Source organism: Syngnathus scovelli, chromosome 2 (assembly GCF_024217435.2).
Source record: "Syngnathus scovelli strain Florida chromosome 2, RoL_Ssco_1.2, whole genome shotgun sequence".
In the NCBI taxonomy this organism is placed as follows: Eukaryota; Metazoa; Chordata; class Actinopteri; order Syngnathiformes; family Syngnathidae; genus Syngnathus; species Syngnathus scovelli.
In genome coordinates this window covers 13,215,461-13,239,175 of record NC_090848.1, presented here as the reverse complement: position 1 = coordinate 13,239,175, position 23,715 = coordinate 13,215,461, and the positions used below count along the sequence as shown (strand labels likewise).

The 23,715-nt window shown below is 41.5% G+C and overlaps 1 protein-coding gene and 2 long non-coding RNA genes across 4 annotated transcripts in view; 2 read left to right on the top strand and 1 right to left on the bottom strand.

Moving 5' to 3' along the window:
- Positions 1 to 3,126: 3,126 nt before the first annotated feature.
- LOC125987893 (uncharacterized) lies at positions 3,127 to 6,126 on the bottom strand. The gene is made up of 2 exons (XR_007488180.1): positions 5,977 to 6,126; positions 3,127 to 5,891 (listed from the first exon to the last, which is right to left on the bottom strand). It is a non-coding gene; the product is annotated as an uncharacterized lncRNA (long non-coding RNA).
- On the top strand, positions 3,430 to 4,566 carry LOC125987894 (uncharacterized). Its single transcript, XR_007488181.2, has 3 exons — positions 3,430 to 3,524; positions 4,190 to 4,329; positions 4,430 to 4,566. It is a non-coding gene; the product is annotated as an uncharacterized lncRNA (long non-coding RNA).
- A 41-nt stretch (positions 6,127 to 6,167) lies between the features above and the next one.
- The window catches only part of flna (filamin A, alpha (actin binding protein 280)), a 32,783-nt gene continuing 15,235 nt past the window's right edge, over positions 6,168 to 23,715 (top strand). For both annotated transcript variants that reach the window (XM_068649160.1, XM_049752385.1), the window contains exons 1-11: positions 6,168 to 6,316; positions 10,469 to 10,927; positions 18,065 to 18,316; positions 18,886 to 18,983; positions 19,801 to 19,948; positions 20,110 to 20,228; positions 20,314 to 20,391; positions 20,977 to 21,139; positions 21,214 to 21,414; positions 23,267 to 23,404; positions 23,526 to 23,652. In XM_068649160.1, coding sequence (XP_068505261.1) covers positions 10,558 to 10,927; positions 18,065 to 18,316; positions 18,886 to 18,983; positions 19,801 to 19,948; positions 20,110 to 20,228; positions 20,314 to 20,391; positions 20,977 to 21,139; positions 21,214 to 21,414; positions 23,267 to 23,404; positions 23,526 to 23,652 — 1,694 coding nt within the window. In that variant the 5' untranslated portion in view covers positions 6,168 to 6,316; positions 10,469 to 10,557. The remainder of the gene's footprint in view (positions 6,317 to 10,468; positions 10,928 to 18,064; positions 18,317 to 18,885; positions 18,984 to 19,800; positions 19,949 to 20,109; positions 20,229 to 20,313; positions 20,392 to 20,976; positions 21,140 to 21,213; positions 21,415 to 23,266; positions 23,405 to 23,525; positions 23,653 to 23,715) is intronic.

Genomic DNA, 23,715 nt, shown 5'->3' with positions numbered 1-23,715 from the left:
AAACACAGTCTTCATTGTAAAACAAAGTTAGCATCAAATTCAGGTCAAGCACAGGTTAGGACTGTCAATCTTAAACCTGTGGGGGAGGACAAAAATGGAACATATGGAAGTCATTTGTGTCTTTATTTTTCTGTCACCCATTTGGATGACACTGTTTTTCCCCTCAGTAGAAGAAGCGCAAATGAACAAGACCCAAGTCAGAAGATGATTTTTTTTTTTTTTATAATGCTGAGTAAGCTTTTCTGACACAACTGTGGATACGGAAGTGTGTATTGTATTTTGCCATGGAAACCTAATGTCTACGAAAACAGACAAAGTGTCTGACGTATGCGAGTTATATGTCACGACATGTTACCACAGCAAGTGTAGAAATAGTAAAAATACCAGTAAATTGCAAATTCCCCAGAAATTCCATAAATAGGTTGCAATGATGGCTTGAGATGCTGAATGTATATTGTACATGCGTACTTGTTATACTGCACAAATGACAGACAATGGAATGTGTAACTCTGGCTAATCCTGAATAATAGCATGTATTTTATCAGTGATGACATCAGAGCTATTTGGATAAGATGCTTCTATGGTCTTCTGCCAATTCATTGACGTCAAGTTTGTTATGAGCAGGTGATGATGGTTAAGACAAGAATACAATAAGTGAAAGTCTGGCTCTCAGCAGATTAAAACTAAAATGACTTGTGGCTAAAATGCTAAATGATACTAAATACACTAAATACAATACCTGACATGTGTTTAGTCCCACCATGTGTGTCCATGTCTCCCACTCTGCAGGTCATGTCTCTGCAGGTCTGTGCTGGGCTCAACTGTTTTAGTCATGAGATCATATGATGTCATCCCCCTTCCTGCTGAACCCTGCATGAGTGCACACAGTGAGACAGAGAGAGAACAACTGACAAGATTTATAGCAATATGGGTTATTGTGTGAAGAACATTTGTGACAACAGTCCATTTTCTCTCCATGCCTTCATTTTCTATTGTGAGTGAATAGACTGCAAATGTTAACACTAAATTTCTTCCTAATAAATTCTAAGGCTGTCAATTTATGTTTTCTCCAATCATAAATAAACAAGCAAGGCCCTCATATACATAGTTGATTATCATCTACCGTATTTTCTGTACTATAAGGCGCGCCGGATTATAAAGCGCACCTTCAATGAATGCCCCATTTTAAAATTTTGTCCATATATAAGGCGCACCGGATTATAAGGCGCACCTTCAATGAATGCCCCATTTTAAAATTTTGCCCATATACAAGCACATATATTTGGACACGCCTGCTGTAGTGGTTCAATATTGATCCATATATATGGCGCACCTGATTATAAGGCGCTCTGTCGGCTTTTGAGAAAATTGGAGGTTTTTAGGTGCGCCTTATAGTGCGGAAAATACGGTATTTGATATTTTCTTTTACTGCACATGGCCAAAAACAACAACGACAACAACAAGAAACCAAATATTGGAAAGACATGTTTCCAATAGCTGGAAACAGCACAGCTGATTGTGAACTAATGCACCAGTTCCTTTCAATAACAAAGAGAAGCCGGTACACTCCCACTGCTGTCCACTATGCAGAACACAAATCGAGGCGCCGCTTGGGCACTTGCTGCATTCAAACATCATTTTCAGGTTGAGAAGACAAGAATAGGCTAGACTGGCTTTCCTGCACCAGTATTACACCATTCATCGCTTTCATACAGGCCACAGCTATTTTTTTTTTCAGGTGGCGTGATGTTTTATTCAGTATATGGTTGCGCATTCTCAAAGATCATTCCAAACAATAAAAGTTATGAGAAGGCTAATCTGTGTAACACAGTGACAGTCAACCCAGTGTGGAAAAGGTTATGAAGGTGCTGAAGAGAGTTGGCAAAACATAAACTAAAAGTCAAACAGATGATAGAAACTCTTCATGAAGGTCAGATAGTTCAAACAAAATGATGTTTTTGATGACAATTACGGAAATGTTTAACATTTCGAGTTTGTTACTGGTTTCTTTGCAGACAAACTCACTCGCAGTTCATCACATCTAGACATTTTCACTGCATGCTTCTATTAATATTGTATGAGGTCATTATGCCTTCCCCTTCATCTGAACTTCCAGTGAATCCAGATGCAAGCCAAGACACTTGGTGTCATTTTACATTTTATCACACACTTGTATAGCCTGACGAACACAAAGGTCATCTGGAAACGCACAATGTCACATACATCGTTGAATCACACAAGTGTGGTAATGTTTGTTTGAGGCACAGGTAGCAATTTGTCATCTTGTGTGACCTGACGCACACAAATGAATAGTCGGCGAGGTCATGATGATGTCATTGTGTCTGAAACATCAGATCTGTCTGTATACACACGTATGAGCTGTGCCTTACTGTACACCATTTTGCAACGTGTGTTTTTATTGCATGGATTATTGACACAACAAAGGAAGCGGATTCATTGTTGAAGAATTAGAGATCGAGAGGGAGATCAGTCATTCATAGCTGCTGTCTGCATCCCTCCGCCCCCTTAAAAGGGCAAAACTACTGGAGCTCATCTCTCCATCTGCGTCTTCATCGTCAGTATTAGCTCCAAAGTGAATTTAATAGTGTATGTTCCTCCCTAAGATCCAAGCTCATAACAAAATAATACCTCGCTGTCACTCTACACAAACCAGGAGCACAAAAACATTTTCCACAGTGCAATCGGTATCTCTCTGTTTGTTGACTTCGGCTTCCTCCTCAATTGGTCTCTCGCAGATCCTCTTCTTTTCTTAGTTCAACAAGACCCGACAGGGGCATGCTGGTCAAGAGGGAATTCAATACTGCTTGCTTGGGGAAAGAGCCAAAGACAAGAAAAATAAGAACACGGGGAGGCGGGGCAGGCTTGGGGGTGGGAGAGGGTGGCTGGGGCTGCTTGAAATGAATGGCGTAAAAGTGGAAGAAAGACAGGCCGAGAGAGGAAGGGAAAGCTTTCCTTAAAAGGCTGTGTTTGTAGATAGAGAAGGGCGTCTCAGTGTTTAAATGTGCTTGTGAGTGAACATTCCCAAGCTCTTCTCTAATCTATTTGTTAACAGGTGGGTGTGGGGCATCGAGATCAACACGTTTCAGAAGCCAGACGATACACAGAGACGATTACTTAAATGTATGTAAGGTGTGCATTTTGTTAAGAGAGACTCTGCGATTGGAGTTGTTTGTCGGGTTGTCAGGTCTTCCGCTAGAGAAACACTTCAGAGATATACAAATGGATAGAATACACGCACTTGTTGCTCGAGACGCATTTAGGCTATTCCAAACATCAATTCGTCTTGGAAAAGCTCCAGAATTCCGTCCCTCCCAATTTGTCAACCCTCTCGTCCAATCTGTGTGATTGTCTTAATATGGCCAGGGAGTGGAAAGACACCCATGAGGGAGTCACTAAAGTAAATGTCCCCAAGATACTCGCCTCTTTTTCCAAACAAGAGCCAAGTGTTTATTTAATCTTTGAAAGGAACTTTCATTATGTGGGATTTTGACAGTTACTGGAAGGTGATTCAGTTTTGAATACTCTGCGTTCTAGATTTAGGTGCTGCATGTAAAAAATGTTAGTTTTCATTTTGTGTGTGTATATAGTTTGACCAAATTTTTGGAATATTGGTCCATGATGTAGTAGTTCACCATTCACCGCAAGTTAGCTGGAATTTGGCATTTACCAGTACTGACTTCATGGGCACACATCACATGCTTCAACAATTTTTCCTTGCAACAAATTTGATCCTTAAAAAGTGTGTAAATCAACTAAATCAGGGGTGTCAAAGTCATTTTTGTCACGGGCCGCATCATAGTCACAGTTTCCTTCGGAAGGCCATTATGACTGTCAACCCAAATAAATGTATGAACGCCTCATATTATATACAGTATGATACAAAACAAACTGACAAATTATTCGTTTTCACATCAAACTAGTAGGAACTTTTCAAATATTTTAAAAAGATGATTTTTAAAAATTAAGGCAATTTGCAATTTCAGTATTGACACATAAATTTGCACAATTCGATGTGGCGGGCCGAATCTGGCCCCCAGGCCTTGAGTTTGACACCTGTGACCTAAATGATTGGTAACTTTTGGTAATTTTTCTCCCATTGTAAAATACATTTGTTTCCTATATTGTAAACAGATTGTTTTTGACTGTAAATGACAATAATTGTTTGCAGCTCACTCATGGATTGTGAACCACACTCACAGTGTACTGTTGTGCACACTGACCACAGTGCAAGTTAAGACCCAAAGAGAAGATCGGAAGTCCTAGGCTGTTGTGACTCAGCCTGTTGGAGACGTCAGATGCTTCAATGCGGTGAGTCATTGTGGTTACTTGCTCTATCTGTGTGTTAGGACCTTCAATCGTCCTTGTACATTACAGTAAGCCATGTATTTTGTTGTGTTTTTGGTTTCAGGATCGCCAACCGTTGGTCTCTCGCAGCATGATTCTGTTTGTGTGATTGTGATTCCGCCATTCACTTTGTAATGCCATTATGCAATACTATTGAGGTTTAATGTACTTTTTTTTCCTCCTGTGCTGTTTCTGGGCAACTGATTTGCCTGTTTTAAGTAGCCATAAAGCTCCTTTATTTTTCACAAGTCTAAAAATGGACCGCACTTTAACGAGTAACTTTTTTCCACATTTACTTCGGTTGGTTATATGGGCTCTCGGTTTATGTGTGTTGAGTGCCTTTGACTTGGAGGCAAATGGGGGGGGGATTAGTTGAGACTGCATGAAAAACGAATTTGGCATGTTTATTGATTCCCCCCAAAAAGTGACATATTTGTAAAAAGCATGCATGCACAAATTAATGTAAGTGCAGCTTCATGTATTTGTGCGCAAGACACTGAACACCAGGAAGAAAGCAGCCAAGGACCATTTTAAACAATCACCTTCATCTCTTCCAGTCAAACAACGAACCTCTTTCGTTTCCTTAACTGGCTGACAAAGACGAGTTTTGTTATGAGGCTTTCAGTCGGCGCCATACTAGTCTGATTTTTAACTACTGACTAAAACTATTAAAAGCAGATCCTGTCTGTGATACTATTGTTGAAATGTGACCCATTGCATCCATGACCTACTCCTAATCTCTCCAAATAAATCTGCACATCTTGATCCCCCATTTAAAATGGCATTACAGGGAAAGTCATCCCCAAAATATTCTTTACAGTAATATTTTGCATGTGCCCCCCATCGTCTAGATGTGGCACTTTGCTTAATATTGTGTTTATGGAATATGAGTATAGCAGCAAACTTCACTCCTTTTATCCATCTCAGGGGGCGGCCATTTTGCTACTTGCTGCAGCAAGAAAATACAATTTTTCTTTTAAAGCATGACCACAAATTGCATTTGTACATTTGCAACTACGTGTATGTAATTTACAGCAGCGCTTGAATAGTGCTACTGTATTTGTGAGTGTAGGAGATATACTTTGCATTATGAAAGCCTTGATTGTCCATCTCGATATAGGTCATGCACATCAGATGGATTTTTGTTATCTTTGCCATTATTATTTCCTGGAAAAAGCTACATCAGTCCAAAAAAATCTTATTGTGTGTGAGATCTGCTAATGTAACTTCTACGAACTCCACATGGATGATGTCATTGACCGCCTGGCTCACAAGCCCAACGGCAAACATCTGGCTGTAATTAATACAACACGCGCGTGCACGCGCGCTCGCGCGCTCACGCACACTAAACAGAGGTTAGAGTTTATAAATAGACATTTTCATGGCGTTTCCAGAAATTCGTCGATTTCTTTCATCTTAATCCTCTTTCTGCTTTTCTATCCGCTTTCTTCCCTTTCTTCTCCATCTCTCCTGGTGTCCTCCCTCTATTCCGTCTCCACTCCTCCTCAGCTTATGTCCTCCCACCACTGATGAATTGTATAGCAGAACATTTTTGCCTTTTGAGCGGACAACTCAGCTGTGATCGAGGACAACTCGGGCACACATACTCACAAGCCGAATCTTAGCTGTGCGTGCGCTGCACGAGACGATGACATCACACCTTTGATATCCTTTAGGCGCGGTCGTGACGTCACTGCCGAAAGAAGAGGCGAGTCGGGGCAGTCAGTGAGACCCCCACAGCACCGCTGATGCTTCCACTCGTCCACCAATTAAAGCACTAGACCTCAGAAGAGAGTCCGGCAGCAAAGAGCGGAGAGGGACTATTTTTCCCTCCCTTCTGTTTGCACGAGCGTCTGAACTTTGAAAGTCCATTCCCTCCTGCTGGCAGTTCGCGTGGGGAGGACCCACGCAGGACAGTGCAGACAGACAGGCTCACCCCTCAAGAGAACATGTAAGTTTTTTTTTTTTAAAGACCCTTGTCAAATAAAATGGTCCGATTGCTTCGCTCGAATTCGATGTGTGATGGTGTGTGCGTGTGATGCAATACCATGAAAACATTCATACGACTTTATTTAAACACCCGATTCCCGCACCCGTGCAGGTGACCGTGGATTTCGGAACTTGCGGGTAGGTCGTGCATGATCACATGTAACTTGCCTCCGGTCCTCTGTTAGCCAGGCTTCATTCATGGCATCTCACCAAATAAGGTAATCCAAGGACAGTCGATTTTCTTTCTTTTTCTTTCCTTCTAATAATCATTTTTAACCAGAGATGCATAGGGGAATCGCGCAAGCGCATTCTATGGCCATCTCCACTGTCTCGAAAATGTTCTGATTTTGAAGGTGGCTTTATGTTAGGATGAAATGCAACTTATTAGTATTTAAGCACACGTGAGTGAAGTGAATGGATTCTCCACTTTTTATTGAGTAGAATTAGCAAAATTTAGGGAACTGCTGTGACATAGAGGTGTTCTTTTTCAGTGTATGCATGTTTCAAAGCACACCTTTAAGTGCCCCCCCCCCCTTACACACACACACACACACATGCACAGATTTTGATCCTGCTTAATTTGCTTGTGTTCATAACTTAAAATCTCAGATACAGGATTTTCTTTAATTTGATTAGATTGTTGGATCTAACAGGAGTAGCAGGGTTCCATTAAGCTGGTTTTAAATGTTTTTCAAAAGTGTTTCAAGAGAATTATGCAAAAGAATGACTTATCGGTCCAGTTTACCGCTTTTAGTTTGTATATGTTGGAGCGGATGCTGTATATCAACATTGGTTTTATTATACAGTTGATGAGCTATTTGCCGGACATTACCACTGAGATGTTAAAATGTATGTGTTGATGTTAGTAGCAGTTGCCATGTGTGGCTGCTTATGGAGATCCAAATAAACAAGATAATGATGCATGCAATTTGCAGAGCGTAATATGACAAGTGTTATTTCTAACTGTGCCACTGATGACACCAGTGAGCCCTGTCACTTTGATTTAATTCCAAGAGGAGCACGTCAATTAAAATGATTATATTTTGCATGTTTATTTGGCACATTGGTGCCGTGTTCTGGTTAGAGAGCATTCTTTTTTTTCCTGCTCGGCCGTGTGGCTGACTGGGTGTGGTGGGCAGTGACGCTAAGCTGTTGGCATGGCCAGCTGGCAGTCTACTGCATCACAGGGGAGAGGAAGCAAGTTGAGACCGAGGTGAGGCATGCATTTCACCAGTGAGGTGTTTAATTCATTAATCACCTCTGTACATGCCTGACTATTTAGCCTTTTGAAAACTACTTGTAATCGCTTCAAAGTCCGCATCTAAAGCCTTGAACTTGACACAATGACTTGGTTGTTTTTTTTAAAAGGCTTTTATGTAATAATTATTGCCTTGATTTCCAACAAGTCATGCTATCATGAACAAACCTGTTCCAAACAAAAGCGATTTGAGTAGCGGCCGATGACTCAAATATTTGCAAGCCTTTTTTACAAGTAGGCCCTGGAATCCGTTGGTGAGTGCTCCATCACAAGACACTTTTGATTTAGATTATGTTGTGATATGATTCATTTTCTTTAGCGGAGGACTGATTCATTATCACCATAATATATTTTTGAGTAGCTGTATATTAGGTTAAAACGTTAACTTTTGTCTGAAAGACCGGTTGAGTGCAGCACAACATTTAGTCACTAGAGGGAGACAAAGGTCAAAAGTACCAGCAACATCTGTTCAGACATCGGGGCGTGTTTGTTCTATTTATTAACCACCATTGGAACGATAGTTTACAATAAAGTAAATAGTTCACCTTCTCTCCGACCTCCCAAGGAGTCCCAGCAGAAATCATCTAATGAAATTACGAATCCTGCTCTTATTTGCAGAGAGAGAAATAAAATATCCCTTTTTTATATTAAAAAAAACCTTTTATTTGTGTCGATATTAAAGTATGGGGCTCCGGAGGACTTCCATTGGGGGGTTTTATAGGATGTTTGGGGGGCATTCCTCAAATTCTCCATTGACCAGATACACACAACCAATCACCCACATGCTCACAGAGACAAAGGCAAAGCATTCTTAATGGCTGCAGGCCACACTGAGTCTGCTGCCACTGAGCTCCTTATTTAGTCAAAAGAAGCTGCAGTCCCATTGCTGCGTGTCTTTACAGTCACTACTGCCTTGTTTCTTAGTAAGGAATCCAAAGACTTTAAACTTGCGGTGTTTGTGATGTGTTCATAACCCTCTAACAGTATGAAGATTGATAAAACATGCAATCATTCACTGTCAGAGTTGGTAATATTTAAAATCACCCAAATAAATGGTTGAGCCCAAATTTATGTTTCTATTACCATAACAATAGATGGATGTAAATAATTCTATTTTAACATCATGAATAAGAAAAAAAAATCATTTAGTTTAGCATATTCAATGGATTATTTTGTGAAACACTTAATTTGAAAATTAACAGAGAAGTAATTGGCTTTTTCAAAATACTATAGTATTGAAAATATATAGATAAATTATTTTGGTAATTACTGATTGCTGTTAAATTATCACGCAGAACAATTTAATATTCCTCCACTAGGTGGCACAAGTAATATATTTAATACTAAGTGCTAAATCAAGGTTGGGGAACTGTCTTATTAGTTAAATAAGTGCCAACAAAATCACATACAGAATATCTTGTGACCCATTTTGGATCTCGGCCTTAAGTTTGGGAAAGTGTGCTCTATGTCATGACATTTTTGTGTTAAATTACTTTAAGAGGACTCGTACATTTCATTGGTTCAGGCTCAGTATCACAGAGCGCTATGTCAAGCATCTTATTCAATGCTAACACTGGAAAGTATTCTTATGTCCACATGATAAGATGTAAAGAGCTTTAACAAATTGCCCACTATGACCAGTATTATGTGTGCAAAAGAGACACCAGATGTGAAATGTATTGTGTCATCCTGACCAGATCATAATCGACTTGGTGATAGTGATGTTTTTTTCTTCTCTACAGAAAAGACAACAAATGGGCTGGTTAAAGTTTGTCTAGACGTTGTCTGACCCCCTCAGTAACATCTTTAATGATAAGACTCCACAGACAATGACGCCACACACATTGACAGTTCTGGCCATGCACCAATAACATCAGTCATACAAAATATGCATGAACTGGGACACCAGAATAAAACCTGAAAATCAAGAAAGGCAATTTTTTTTTTTTAAATCTGCAAAATCCTATTGGTTAGGGTTACCCATGTGGTGCCCAAAAGGGCAAGAACTACAGTTGGCCTGTTCTAAAAATATGTCAGCAATATGACAGTCATAATACAGTTATAAATAGAGACAATGAAGTGTTCAAGCAACCGAACATGCTTGTTTACCAATTAAGGATGGATCCAGACCAGTGAAAACCCACACACTGAGATCACGCAAACTTGAGACGGAAGGAAGGCCGCAGCTGAGAACCTAAATGTGAGGCAGAGTGCTTAACCACTGGTACACTGCACAGTCTTGTGATGCATGCAGCATATTCATTCCGTATAAGTGCAAGTATTTTCCAATTTGCCTAAGATTATAGTGGAAGAGATTGGTTATCTGAGCTAAAAATTGGAATACAAATCTAATTTTACAAATGTGACCGTTATTCAAGCTATCGTGGTTAGATAAATTTTAGATTCAGTAAAAATATAATTGCAGTGCAGTTTTGTGTTGGAAAGCAATGGTATGAGTGCAAAGTTTATAACTTTGACCCCCTTAAAAAAACAGATTTTTTTTAGGAGGCGGGGCTAAACATTCCGAAAGTGCGCTATCATAAATAACAATCCATATTGTAGTGACGACACAACCGTTTATTTCGCGGAATGTAACACCATAAAATGAATGTATTGGTCTTCATCTCGGTTGTGGGTGAGCTTAGTTTGTGCGAGAGGCGGGGGACACAAATACAATGAGTTACAAAAAAAAAAAAAAGTACGTAATGGTCGCCTGAGGCAACTTGCTTTTCGTCGGCGCACTTTCGTCCCGAAAAAGTAATAGTACTATTTACATGTCTAACAATTACTATTATTTTGCGTGTTGTAAAAAGCCTTGTTACCAACTTTCCGTCTTGATTTGTTTCTGTCAAACAGACGAGGCCGATTGGCAGAGTGAAGGAAAAGTTGAATAGACTCCACCCAGAAACAAGGCAGCGAACCGAGAGACAGCCAACGCTATAAAAATGAGTGGTTCCCACCCCCGAAGCCACCAGAGCGCCGCGCCCGCTCCCAACGCTCTCTCCACGGACAAGGACGCCGAAATGCCAGCCACGGAGAAAGACCTGGCCGAGGATGCGCCGTGGAAGAAGATCCAGGAGAACACGTTCACCCGTTGGTGTAACGAGCACCTGAAATGCGTCAACAAGCGGATCGGCTGTTTGCAGACGGACCTAGGCGATGGGCTTCGGCTCATCGGGCTGCTGGAGGTGCTGTCCCAGAAGAAGATGTTCCGAAAGTACAACCAGAGGCCCACCTTCCGCCAGATGCAGCTGGAGAACGTGTCCGTGGCACTGGAGTTCCTGGACAAGGAGAACATCAAGCTGGTGTCCATAGGTGAGGAAAATTTAACATTTTGCGTGAACAAAAGTCATGCTAATCTGTAAAACATGTCGATCGAGGTCTCGAATGTAGCCTGGTGTCCAGAAGGTAAGAAGCACTTTGTTTCTCGACACAATGTTCTCTGTTTATTCTCATTTCCATCGCTAATCACTTTTGACCAGGTGCTGTGATTATATTGTGTCCCATTTACCCATGAATTCTCTGGAAAGGACGACACCGAGGTTCATCAACAATTGTGTTGTGGAACTAAATGAAACTGTCATCGAGCAAGTTACATAGGGCTACAAGAAAGTGTTAACATGTTGCGTGAAAAAGCAGGCGGTTCCCCGTTAGTGCGCGTGTCTACATGGGCTCGTTCCTTGTCTCCTCCTTTCTCCACTTGCTTTGGGAGGACTGGGAAGAGGGCCCCCTGTCTTTTTGTGCTCGCCCACCTCGAATTCAAACTTTGTAGATCAGGCAATCTCAGCTGATCCTGGCAGAACCGCTTGACCATAGAGGCCCAGTGTCACGTTGTGGGATGGGGTTCCACGGAATAAGAACTTTTCTCTCCTACTGGGTGACATTCCCTTGAGTCAAATGGACTTTGCTTCCAGTAGCTTATCATATTGATGGCAAAACGGCAGTTTAAATTGTGGGAAGTCGCGATGAGCTCTCTTTTGTAACATCTGTGTGAACACGCAAAGCTTGGTGGCGCTGCAATGAATGAAGCTCAAGGAACAAGAGCCCTAGTGTTTAGACCTCCATGAAGGCCAAACTACAATAACAGATGGAAGTTCATTCCTACCTAGTTTGGCGGCAATAAATGAGCGCTGGAGCAAGAAACTACAAGACAGCTAAAATGCTGCAATTCGTTAAATGTCCTCCCTGTAAAGACTTCTAAATTATATGTCAGAACTGCATGTAGATTGGGGTATCCAGAGATGTTTTTTTGACATGAAGGTATAGCTAGCTAGCTAACCTAATGCTGTAGTGGTAGAAATAGGCCGAACGATAATTACTAAAACTCGTAATGAAACCGATGCGAATGGTGTTGCTCAAGTTTTTATATGGTGGGGGGGGGGGGTATTTATTGCAGATGGCAAAGTGGGTGCCATTATAGCCACACCCAAAATATCAGGACAACTCGATGAGTATCTTTGCTGTTCTCAGTCTTTGCAGATTTTCAGCATTAATCTTTAAACCGGTATATTCTTATATTTAGCTTTATCACGTTAGTTTAATCATTCTCCTAACGTGATTTTCTAATGACCGTGTGAAGATATACTGTTATCCACCTGCATCAAATTATTTGGTGGAATGAATGAAATGCTTTGAAGATATAACATTCCTTTTATTTATAGAAATTAAGGAAGTGAATTGGTGCAGACATTATTTGTTAATCCAGAGCTATAATTAAGTCATTTACCCATCAAAGGCCAATCACAGAGAACTTTCAAGATGCTCTCAATACAGTTCGTTCCATTTCTGAAGATGGTAGTAAGGCACATTAGGAATCTTGTGACAGCTGAAGACAAGTTAGACATTTTATATCATGTAATGCACATTTGGACAGTTACTTGTATGGTGCAGTATGTTTTTCACCTACAATGTCCACGGAGCATCTCTAGTGACAGAGTGACTTGAGTAGCTGTGAATCAGACACAAGTGACATCTCTACAGGAATGTGCTCGCAGAATTTTTCCAGGTTGCAGCAGGTGAGACTGCAATCTGAGTCCTAATTTTGGATTATCCTCATTATGCCAGCCTATCTGCCATGCATATTAATTTTAAAGCACCATCGCAGTATCATATTTCCCTCACCATTAATTGCACACTTTGAATAAACAGGTTGTTGGTTGGGCTTTCAGGGCATGATGCCAGCTGACTCGCTCTTCTAGCTTCTCCTTTTTTTGACTCTTCTAATCAAATGATGAGAGAGCATACCCACTTTACTCTTTTACTTCCTTCTCAGTGTGCAGAAAATGGACACACCCTTCCAGCCACCCTCACCACAATTGAGCACAAACTGCCATCAGAACATCGCGTAATGCTTGAGGTCTCTTTCTTTCTTCGCCGCTGTCCTAGTTTTACTCGTGATGCGTCTTTTATTTTTGTTCGCCATCTCCGGCGTGTTGGTCGCGTAACACGCGACAGATGAGTCTCGTGTACCAAACCACGTACAAAAAAGTCTCAAGTAAATGCGGAGCCTGTATTTTCAAGGAGATGAGTAAGTGTTTATTGATCAATGAAAGTCCATGTTTGGCTTTTCCGGCTCAATCTGTGAGTGTTAGCACGTACTCCGCTGAAGCTCCAACTGACCAGCTACCACCTGCTTGAGACATCCCGAGTGCATATTCCAGCTGCGTCACCACACGCACGTTTGAGTAAGCTTAATCATTCCCACTTGGCATCAAGTGTAAGGAAGGTAGTTTATGAAGTAACCCGTAACACCAATAGAGTGTCTTGGCAGAGTCTGTGGTTTCTTGTCAGTAGCATATTTTATTTTTTAATTTAAAAATATTTATTTATACTTAATAAGCCCTTGGTTGCCCTGAACGATAATTGACGTGATTGGGTTTGCATGTTGGATGTAAACACAAGTGTGGTGTAACTTTGTAACTGGTTGTCCTCTTTTCTATCGCCCCGAGCTGGGAAGGCAGGTTGAGACACAGGCACGTGTGGCAACAGCTGTTTCGTAATTCTGCTGACATGGAAACGAGAAAAAGTCGATGAAATTTCAAGTAGCTGGGCGCTGTCAGAGGTGGACAGGGAGGTTGCAGTGAAAATGATCAATTATTTGATCAGATTGGGAAGTTCAAATGTCGCAGCAGTGAAACAGCATGTAGGTAAAAAGATTACTTTGAAAAGCATACATTGAATAAAATGTCATTTAAGTAGAAAAAAAAAACGGTATAAAAGGAAGATAAAATGCTAATTCATATATGGATGCTAAGAGCTTGTGTTTCATCCTGTCTATTTACTCGATTTTACAGTGTCTTGTATTCAATGTAGATAATTGTTGTGCACTAGTGGTATAGACATTTAATAGCTAGATAGGCGTAAGACCAGAGAGGAATGCATTTGTGAGTTTTGCTATTCTCGTCCAAATGGATCACTTCCTGCCAGCTCCTTATCGTTGGCATAGCTTCCTGTCTGAAGGAGGACGGGACTGGTCAAGGGGGTTGTGCACATAAGTCGAATGCGCATTCTCCTTCCATTCACTGGCATGCAGCCTATTGCATTACATCAGCGTCGGAAACACGCCCCCACGCCCCGCTCCTCATCAAACCGATTCACAGAGAAATGTCTGCTCCATAATGGAATCCAATAGATGGAAAACAAGCGGGGTACAATTCTGGAAGTGCTTTGTGCTTTTTGAGCTCATCAATGACTTACAAATGCAAACTTGTGTGCTTGCTCAGTGTTCCCAGATGCTTCCATGAAAAACCACTTGATTGAAGCCACATGGTATTTATTAAAGCCTCTCGTTCATCATTTTATGCGTTGCCTCCTCATCACCTTTAGCTAGTCTGCTCTTGTAGCACCGTCTTGCCTTTTGCCAATGTTTTCAACAAACTCGTTTGAGCGAAGCACTTCACTGCTTGTGCAAGATTGAACAACCCCCCCCCTCCCAAAAAAAATCCCACACAGCACTTTCTCTACCTTTTCTTCTTGAGGTCTTCCACCCTCTGTCTCACTTCCCCCAGTCTTCCCAAAGCCCTCCTCCCTCCTCTGTAACCAGAGCTCGTGGAATGGGAGGGCCGCCAAGATCCAGTTGCTTCTGCCCTTTTAAGGCTAAAAAACCAAGAGGAACTTTTTTTTTTTTCCCCCCCCAGTCACAGGGAGTGAAGCAAGGGAGAGAGGAGGCAGGCAGGCAGGGTGGGTGGGTGAGTGACTGAGTGAGTGGTAATGGCAGAAAGGAAAATGAGGAAGTGTAGTAGATCCACTGTGGCTTGTTTAAGGAAGGGAGGCAAGTGGAGGAGGAAGCCAACGGCCTGAGAGCGGGTCAAACCGTCAGCCTGCTAAATGCATTCATGTCAAGTAAAACAAGCTCATGAAACCTTTTTAATATTACATAGTATCATAAAAAGCCAACATGAAGATGAAACACAAAGTTGAGAATTTTTTTGGGGAAATTGCGTCTATCTAAAAAATTCTACCCTGCCACTTTTTGATGATATCTGGACGGCAAGATTTGAGCTTCCATCCATTTTCTGTACCGCTTTGTCAGTTTAAAGCAAGAAGTGAAACTTTTTAGCCTATCGCACTAATGGCTAGGCAATTATCGGGGAAAAAATCTCAGGTCGATAAGTGTGATGAGCTGCGTATTTACGCTATCAGAGAATATGGAAATGTGACAACAGCTATAAAGTTGACCCTTTTCCTGCTCTGCTTTCATTTGTAAGTTTAGGATGTAAGCAAACTATGTAACTTGGTGTTATCCTCCCAAAATGGGGCTATTTTTGACAATTGGCAGTATCTCCAAAGTGACATGAAGCACGCAGTAAACGGACGACACAGCAAACCTGTGTAATCGTTTGAAGCCAAGTTAATGTGGTAAGCTCCTGCCAGCGCATGTATAACAAATTTACAAGTGTATTTTTTTTTTTTTTTTGGTTCCCCCCCCCCCACATACCCAGCTGTTTCCGGACTAGCCATTAAAAAAGAATGGGTGAATTTACAACCATCCCAAGTTATTGTTTGACTTTGATGTAAGACTGCACATAAGTTGTTTTGTTCCATTGGACACGATAATAATTTCCTTGCATGGAATCAAAATTGCAACAAAATGCCAGTCTGGATTTGTATGAGTAATAGTCATAAAAAGCTTTTTAAAGTCCTGCTGAGTCTCTCACTGTTCTTTCCCCGGCCTGGCTCGGCCACGCCCTCTTGATCTTTGTGATGCTCAGAGCGGGGTCTGTAGGGTCAGAGGTTACGATGATGTCATGGCTGTGACACTCAACCGGGGGCTGATGCCTGTGGAAACGCGCCATGTAGTTGAGTCATGGGAGTTTTTTGTATATGGTTGGGGGGGCAGTGTGATACGCACATGCATGAAGGGGGTATGAATCAGCAAAGGGTGATTATGTAGCAGTCTGTATCCGTATATGGGCTCCGTCTGAACTGGTGTGGTCTGACGGGAATGCCGGCACATTCCTAGCAAGTTTAGCGGAGAGAAAGGCATGTATCAAACTAAGGCGGATTAATAAGTTTGAGCTGCTTTGTGTCCCAAAGCAGGAGAATGTTGACTGCTTCTTTATCAAGGAATAAAAGGTTGGATAACACTGGAATTTATATATATGAGCAGTTTTGATTTCACTTTGCCAGTTATTTAAACACTTGATTAAATATCGCCCAAAACTGAACACTGATATTATCAATATTAGTTTGAATATTTTGTGTAGCTACCATTCTTTTCTAGCACTTGAACAGTTTAGCAGAGGTTCACGGGTTGCCGCTTGAAGACAACTCTTCATGACAACACAGAGCTGGAGAATTTTGGAGACTGAGGTTTGGAGACAAGCTCAGGCCCTTAAAGGGAAATTTTACAGCTTGCTTACGTCACAGAAGTCGAGTTAGCTTGTGAAGGTGGGACACACCCATCTTTTGCCTCATCGGCATTCTCGCTGCTTGTTCTGACGCGTGGTGCACTTGAATACAAAACATCAGTCGCACAGCTCTTACAAGCAGTCATATGTTTGTTTTAATCAAGTCTTCACCACTTTGTGCTTTTTCTATCCCATCACACTTGTCGGCTTTTCTGTGTCATCACCTCTTTTCTTTCGACTACGGCAGAGTGAGTTGACTCTGGGTTGCTATGGTGATCCACAAATGCGGAGTTCCCATGGTGAGGGGTTACTAAAGAGGGGACTTGGGGTTTTTTTTTTTTTTTTTTCTGTCTGACCTGCTCTAAATCATTGTGAGGAGTGTATTTTTCCACTGCTATACTTGACCTCCTGTGACACATCATGGCACAGCACATTTGAAGTGGCATTTTAATATAGACAAAAGATTTTATCATTTTAACTCATGTCGACAGTCCAGAACTTCCACAGAGTTTATCAGAGCTTAAACACACAGGCTTATGTAGACGAGCAGTCTGATTGCCATCAGTTAGGAACACACACACTCGGCGCTCCGCCTTTTCCTCAAGCTTGAGAACACTCTCCCGATGGCCCTCATCTTGTGCAACATGTACGTACATGCTTGTGAGTGTTACAAGCTGAATGTGTTTACATGTGGTCGTTTGCCCAAGCTAGCTCATTTTCTCCTTTCTTGGTTCGTGTCTGAACACATAATGTGGACGTGCGTCAAATGTTAGGGGCAATGGGATTCAAGTTTTATGTGCCGTGATGCCATCGTCAGAAGCTTTGGAAGCGCGTTAGGGGAAATGTACAACGAATACGTTTCCAAATGCAAATATTGTATTGTAATGCTAGTCATTTCTTCTTTCATGCATTTTAGAACATGCTACTTGTTTGTGATATTCTCCGACCATTCGTTTGTTTTTTAATGTAACTGTATATTGGGAATGGATACTTAAATGCTTGATCCCATGAGTTTTAAGCTCCACATCACAATGATTTGTTTAAAAAAGGTATAACTGTTACTAGGAGAGGAATCAGCCATTTAATTGCAGAAATGCTGATTAGTACTCGGTATTTAGTAGTTTGTATGTGATGTGAGCTATGGGAGCTTTGTGCAACAGCATAAACACTTTTCATGCAGAACTCCTCTAGGGGTTATTCCACTCACCAAAACCACTGCGAGTTCAGAGCAGTCAGAGTTGGTACCATTCCTTGAAAATATTTTGAATATCACATTAGCAACGTGATGAGTGGCACGCCATCTTTGGGGAATTTCCTGTGGTGGGGGCGGTTGCATGAGAGCATCAAACGCATCAATATCCCCCATAAATAAATTCAGGGAAACCCCCAGTAATCGAAACCATTATCGGATTTGTTCCATTATAATTTATAAATTCTTAGTCTGCTGGACTTGAAGGGGGCAGCTCCAGCCTAACGGAGCATTTGGACTGTGTTGTTTCTTTTCATTCAAACTACTAATTACAGGGTTAAATGAATATTTTTGATCGTTACTAGTTAAACACCCATTTTGATTTAAACATGACTCTCCTTTCCCCCCCTCTAGACTCCAAAGCCATCGTTGATGGGAATCTGAAGCTGATCCTGGGTCTGATCTGGACCTTGATTCTGCACTACTCAATCTCCATGCCAATGTGGGATGAAGAGGAGGAGGCAGATGATGGCAGACAAAAGACCCCCAAGCAGAGGTTGTTGGGATGGATCCAGAACAAACTACCCGAGCTTCCCATCACCAACTTCAACCGGGACTGGCAGACTGGCCGGGCTCTGGGGGCCTTGGTTGACAGCTGTGCTCCAGGTGACTGCTGAAGGCCTGTATATTTTACTTTAAAAGCGTTTGACACTTCAGGCTTGTTGAAGCAAAGAAGTTCAGAAGAAGATTCCAGGTCGGGTCAAGGAAAGTGAATTAAAGTCTTTAATGAGCTAAAGCGAATTGGTGGGGGAGGATATTTTGTCATATCAGTAGAGTGAGTGGGATGTGAATAAGGGGAGGATAATTTGATATAGAGAGATAAAACACATTTTGGATTTTTTGAATTTTTAGCATACCACCACACCCTGGAGTGGCAGAAGAGCTTTTTGTTTCCCTTCAGAAAGACACCCAAACAACTACACTGCTAGTTAGGCAAATATTTGACACTCTGGAAAAAAATGACTTTTGTTTGCCTCAACTGAATCTATTAATATTTAGCTAATTCCTTAAAACATAAAATCATTTATTCTGTTGCACAAAGTCCTGACCAGAATAATTTTGATCGTCATATTTATCCTCCTTGATTAAAATATTGTACGTTACTTTCCACAGGATGTTGTTTTTTTTTCATATGCAGATTTTAAAAACTTAATACCCTTTGCTGCTCCCCTCAGGTCTGTGTCCTGACTGGGACCAGTGGGATCAGACTAAACCAGTGGACAACGCCCGTGAGGCCATGCAGCAAGCTGATGACTGGCTGGGTATACCGCAGGTAAAGTGACAAATTTCCTCTACACCACACCGGCAATGTGTTTAAACTTGCAAACTAAAATACTGCATAATTCTTCCCAAGACTTAAGCAGTGTTTCCTTCCACCTGTGGAATGTGAACAATAAAACGCACTCCTTTCTTCGATTTTGGCACTAGAGTTAGGCTTGTATGGCCACGTTTGTTGGTGAAGACATTTTTGTTTTTGAAACGTAATTGTTTTGGATTGACTCTGAAAGCTTTGGTTAATTCATAGCCACACTTGTTCTGTGAGTTGTGAATGGTGGCATAGTACGTTTGCCTTCATTGACTTCAAATCATAACTTACTGACAAATATTTGACATTTGTGACTAATTGTATGTACTGGTTTTGTGGTTTCAACACCGTCAGTCTGCATTTTGTCCTCATTTTCCCTTTCGGGTTTATCTAAGCAGAACTTAGTGCCGTTTCAAAACGCATAATTGAGCGTCTCGGGTGCTGCAGTTGCATGTGTTGCATTGTGCTGACTGGCACGGAGTTGGCAGCTGGCACAGCCTCGCGTGCTCGCACTTGGATATGTGGTCAATGTTGTTTCCGCCCACCGCTATGCTTCGGCTAAGAAGAGCCTTTTGTGTCAGTATTTTTGGGGCTGTTTCAAAAACCGACAAAGGGCATGTGTGTTTCAGTGGGTGCATTCTTTTTTTTGTTTTAAATGTTAATAGGTTGTAGGTACTTTATACCAAAGTACAGATTTCAGTAAAGCTTTCCATGTGGGCTGTGCAATCGTTGCCTCCCTGTTTTTAATTCATGGTGAAATTTTCTTTTTTGTTTAATCCCCAAGGTCATAACTCCTGAGGAAATCGTTGACCCCAATGTGGATGAGCATTCCGTCATGACTTACCTGTCCCAGTTCCCGAAGGCTAAACTCAAGCCTGGCGCGCCACTACGACCTAAACTCAACCCCAAGAAAGCCCGTGCTTATGGACCAGGTAGACACACACACACGCACACGCGCACACACACACACACACACACACACACACACACACACACACACACACACACAGTACAGAAGCCCTACGAAACACGCCCGCACACGTGTTCGCAAAACACACCTCAAGCTAACAAAGACTGCCTCTTCTCTTTGCAGGCATTGAGCCAATTGGCAATGTTGTGATGAAGAAAGCGATCTTCACTGTGGAGACCATCAGTGCAGGAATGGGGGAAGTACTTGTTTTTGTCGAGGACCCCGCAGGACACAGAGAGGAGGTTAATAGAGGCTTGGTGTAAATAATCACATGGTATCGCTTGGTTTTGTTATGCATTTTAAAATTCTGTTTACTTCTACATCCAGGCCAAAGTGACAGCCAACAATGATAAGAATCGCACCTACTCTGTCTTCTATATCCCAAAAGTCACAGGCATGCACAAGGTAAGCTATGGATTGTCATTGGAAGACAGTTAAGTGTGAGAAGTGCCAATAATTTAATTATTCACTTTGCTTAAAAAGTTGCTTCTCTTTCACCCTCCCCAACATGCTCAAATGAGGGTAATATCAAATATTTTTAGAATCGATTAGTCTATCAAATATTCCATCGATTAATCAAATACATTGATAAAATTAGATTTGCTTGAACATTTATTATTACCCGATTACTGTTAATAACCAAATTTTGGGGGGGGCGTATTGTTACAACTACTGAAAAAACAACTAAACAAGATCACAGTAGGTAATGTTGATGTTTGCAAATATCATATTTTAATGAAACCCAAAATATAATCAGTTTGCTTTTATGAAGGACTACAAAAATCAATGACTAATTACTGCTGGCAATCAGAGGATCCGGACAATTTTAGGTCAAACAATGGTTCTAAATAATTTGAAACTCAATCCAAACATTAATTTTATAGTTGATTAGTTGTCAATCAGTCCCAAACCAAGAACTTTACCCTGAGTTCATTATTTCATCTGCATATTTTCTTTATAACCTGCTCATTTTTCTCTGACAATTTGTAGGTGACAGTGTTATTTGCAGGCCAACACATCTCAAAGAGTCCCTTTGAGGTTGAGATTGGCATGGCTCAGGGAGACTCCAGCAAAGCCACTGCCCAGGGACCTGGCTTGGAGCCCATGGGCAACATTGCGAACAAGAGCACCTACTTTGACATCTACACAGCGGGTAATTACACAACTTGGCCCAAGTATCTCTTTTCCACCTTGGTTTGCCTTCCTCATGTCCCTCCCTTTGCACAGGTGCTGGTGTTGGAGAGGTGGAGGTTGTGATCATGGACCCTGCAGGCAAAAAGAACACTGTAACTTGCAATATAGAGGACAAGGGCAACAGCAGTTACCGCTGCACCTACAAACCAACCCAGGAAGGCCAACACACCATCTATGTCACCTTTGCCGGTGGTCAGATCAGCAAGAGCCCCTTCACGGTGAACATTGGTGAAGGTAAGATCACTAAAGAGAATCGTTTGCATTAACAGTCCCACAAGCTGTCAGTTACTGAAACATCTTTAAGAGTTTTCTGTGTTTTTAATGCTTTGCTGTCTCCTCCTGCCTCTGTGCTGGATCGTTCGTCCCTGGCCTCTTCTGATAGAGGCCCGGTGGCATGTGATAGAGGCCCGGTGGCATCTGTCTACTCTCAGGAGCTGCCTCTTCCTTCTGCTGTTATTTCCTGTTTCCTGGGATCTCTATTGGGTACCCAAATGTGTCGGTGTCTTTGCTTTTGTGTTGTATCGCTGTCTCTCTAAGTGGCATACTTTAAACCCATCTTAGTAAGGACTTTTTTTTTTTTGGTGAGGGAAATTCCATCTCAAAAGATGCCTTCAAACAGTAGTTTTTTGCTTTTGGTGAAAGTATACCGAGTGTTAAATCACTTAATTATGGCATAAATGGGTTATACCACCAAATGTCCTCACTAAGATGGTGATGTGCAGTTTTCAATAATAAAATGCATGCTAGCTTGCTTGCATGCGTGAATGTTTGAGCTGTCTGCCCATGGAGTTGACAAAATTGCATGTCTGGTCATGATTCCATCTGCGGACTTGCCATCTGCCTATAAGGTCCTTCAGTTTGTAACAGAGTAGAGAAGAATCCCACACCTCCATGAGGAAAGACTCTTCTCCCTTGCATGCTGCTTCGCAACAGACATTTTGTCTTGTCGACAGTAGCCCTTTCTTTATTAAACAGTTTGAATCCTATTTGTTCCAGCTCAGTAACAGTCTGTCAGCACATTACATAACGACATTAGTCACTGTTGTGTGCTCTCCAGCCCCAAATCCCTTTCAATCGCTTATTTCGACTCACACTGCATATTTCACAAACAAATTGCTGGGTTAAAAAAAAGTTTTCCATCTATCATGAATAATACTCTGAAATGGCATTATCATTTAAATACTGGTTAGAAATTGTTCCGAATGGTAAGGGGAAGCGAGCGTGTTTATTTCATGCGGAAAGAAAAGGAAGTGTAATTGACTGTTTTTTTTTTTTTTAACAGTTTTATCTTTTCCACTGTCGTATAAGGCAGTTTCTTATCTCGTTGTGTTTTCCCTTGGCCCTGCAAAGCCATCCCAGATGACAGGCATTATATTGCATATTAACAGGCCAGTTGATGGATGCTGTTTCCTGTGTGCTGGTAAAAGCCCACTTCCTCTGATCAGGACGGCAGAGACAAAGTACCGTTCAGAAGTACCCAATGCTGTCCAGTAGCATGTATATTGATAGAAATATACAATTAAGACTGAAGGTGTTTTATTTTATTTTTATTTTTTTATATAAATATTGCATCCTATCCCTACACTCCCGACCCGCTAAACTCCAGAGCATTAAATGATGGAGCTTGAACACTTTTGCAAGGCACCATTGTCAACCAAAATGATTTTGCACTTTTCTAATATAAAGCAAGAGCCTAATTATATTCTCCAAGGTATACAGAGCATGACAACAGAGCAAGCTAAGATAAAATCTGTCTACCACCAGCAAGTATTTACTCCTTCAAATGCCCATCCATTGTCTACGTTAAATCAACAAATTCCAAAGGACATGTGACACAAGATGGCCACAGTAGCGTGAAGGCCATATTGGTAGGTCCACGGTTCTTAATGGTTGGAGGGTAGCCAATAAAACCTAATTTACATAAGTCTGTCTAGTACAAGATTGCCAAGCAGGAACCCGACTGCAGTAGACTGCCAAGGTCAAATGTCATGAGTACAATACATGTGCCTTCTTGACCTAGTTTGTCATCACAGATGGTTCAAACACAGAGAGCCATCTCTTAGTGCGTGTGTTTTTCTTTCAACAGCATGCAACCCCAGCCTCTGCAAAGCCAAGGGTCGTGGTCTGCAGCCTAAGGGCTTAAGAGTAAAGGAGACGGCAGATTTTAAAGTTTACACCAGAGGAGCTGGCACTGGAGAGCTTAAAGTCACCATCAAGGGTCCCAGTGAGTTTTTCTATCAGTTTTTAATACTGCTGGGTTTCCACCATGATATCTTTTGTGTATTATTCTGTTGGTAGTTTATTATTAAAAAAAAAAAGCTGGAAGATGTTTTTTTTGTTTACAGAGGGACTTGAGGAACCGTGCAAGAGGAATGATTTGGGAGATGGTGTGTATGGATTTGAATATTACCCCACTGCAACCGGCACTTACACCATAACAATCACTTGGGGAGGACAGCATATCCCTCGCAGGTACACGCTTGGACACACCAAAATGAACATAATGCCCAATTTTCTTTTTAAACACATACCTGT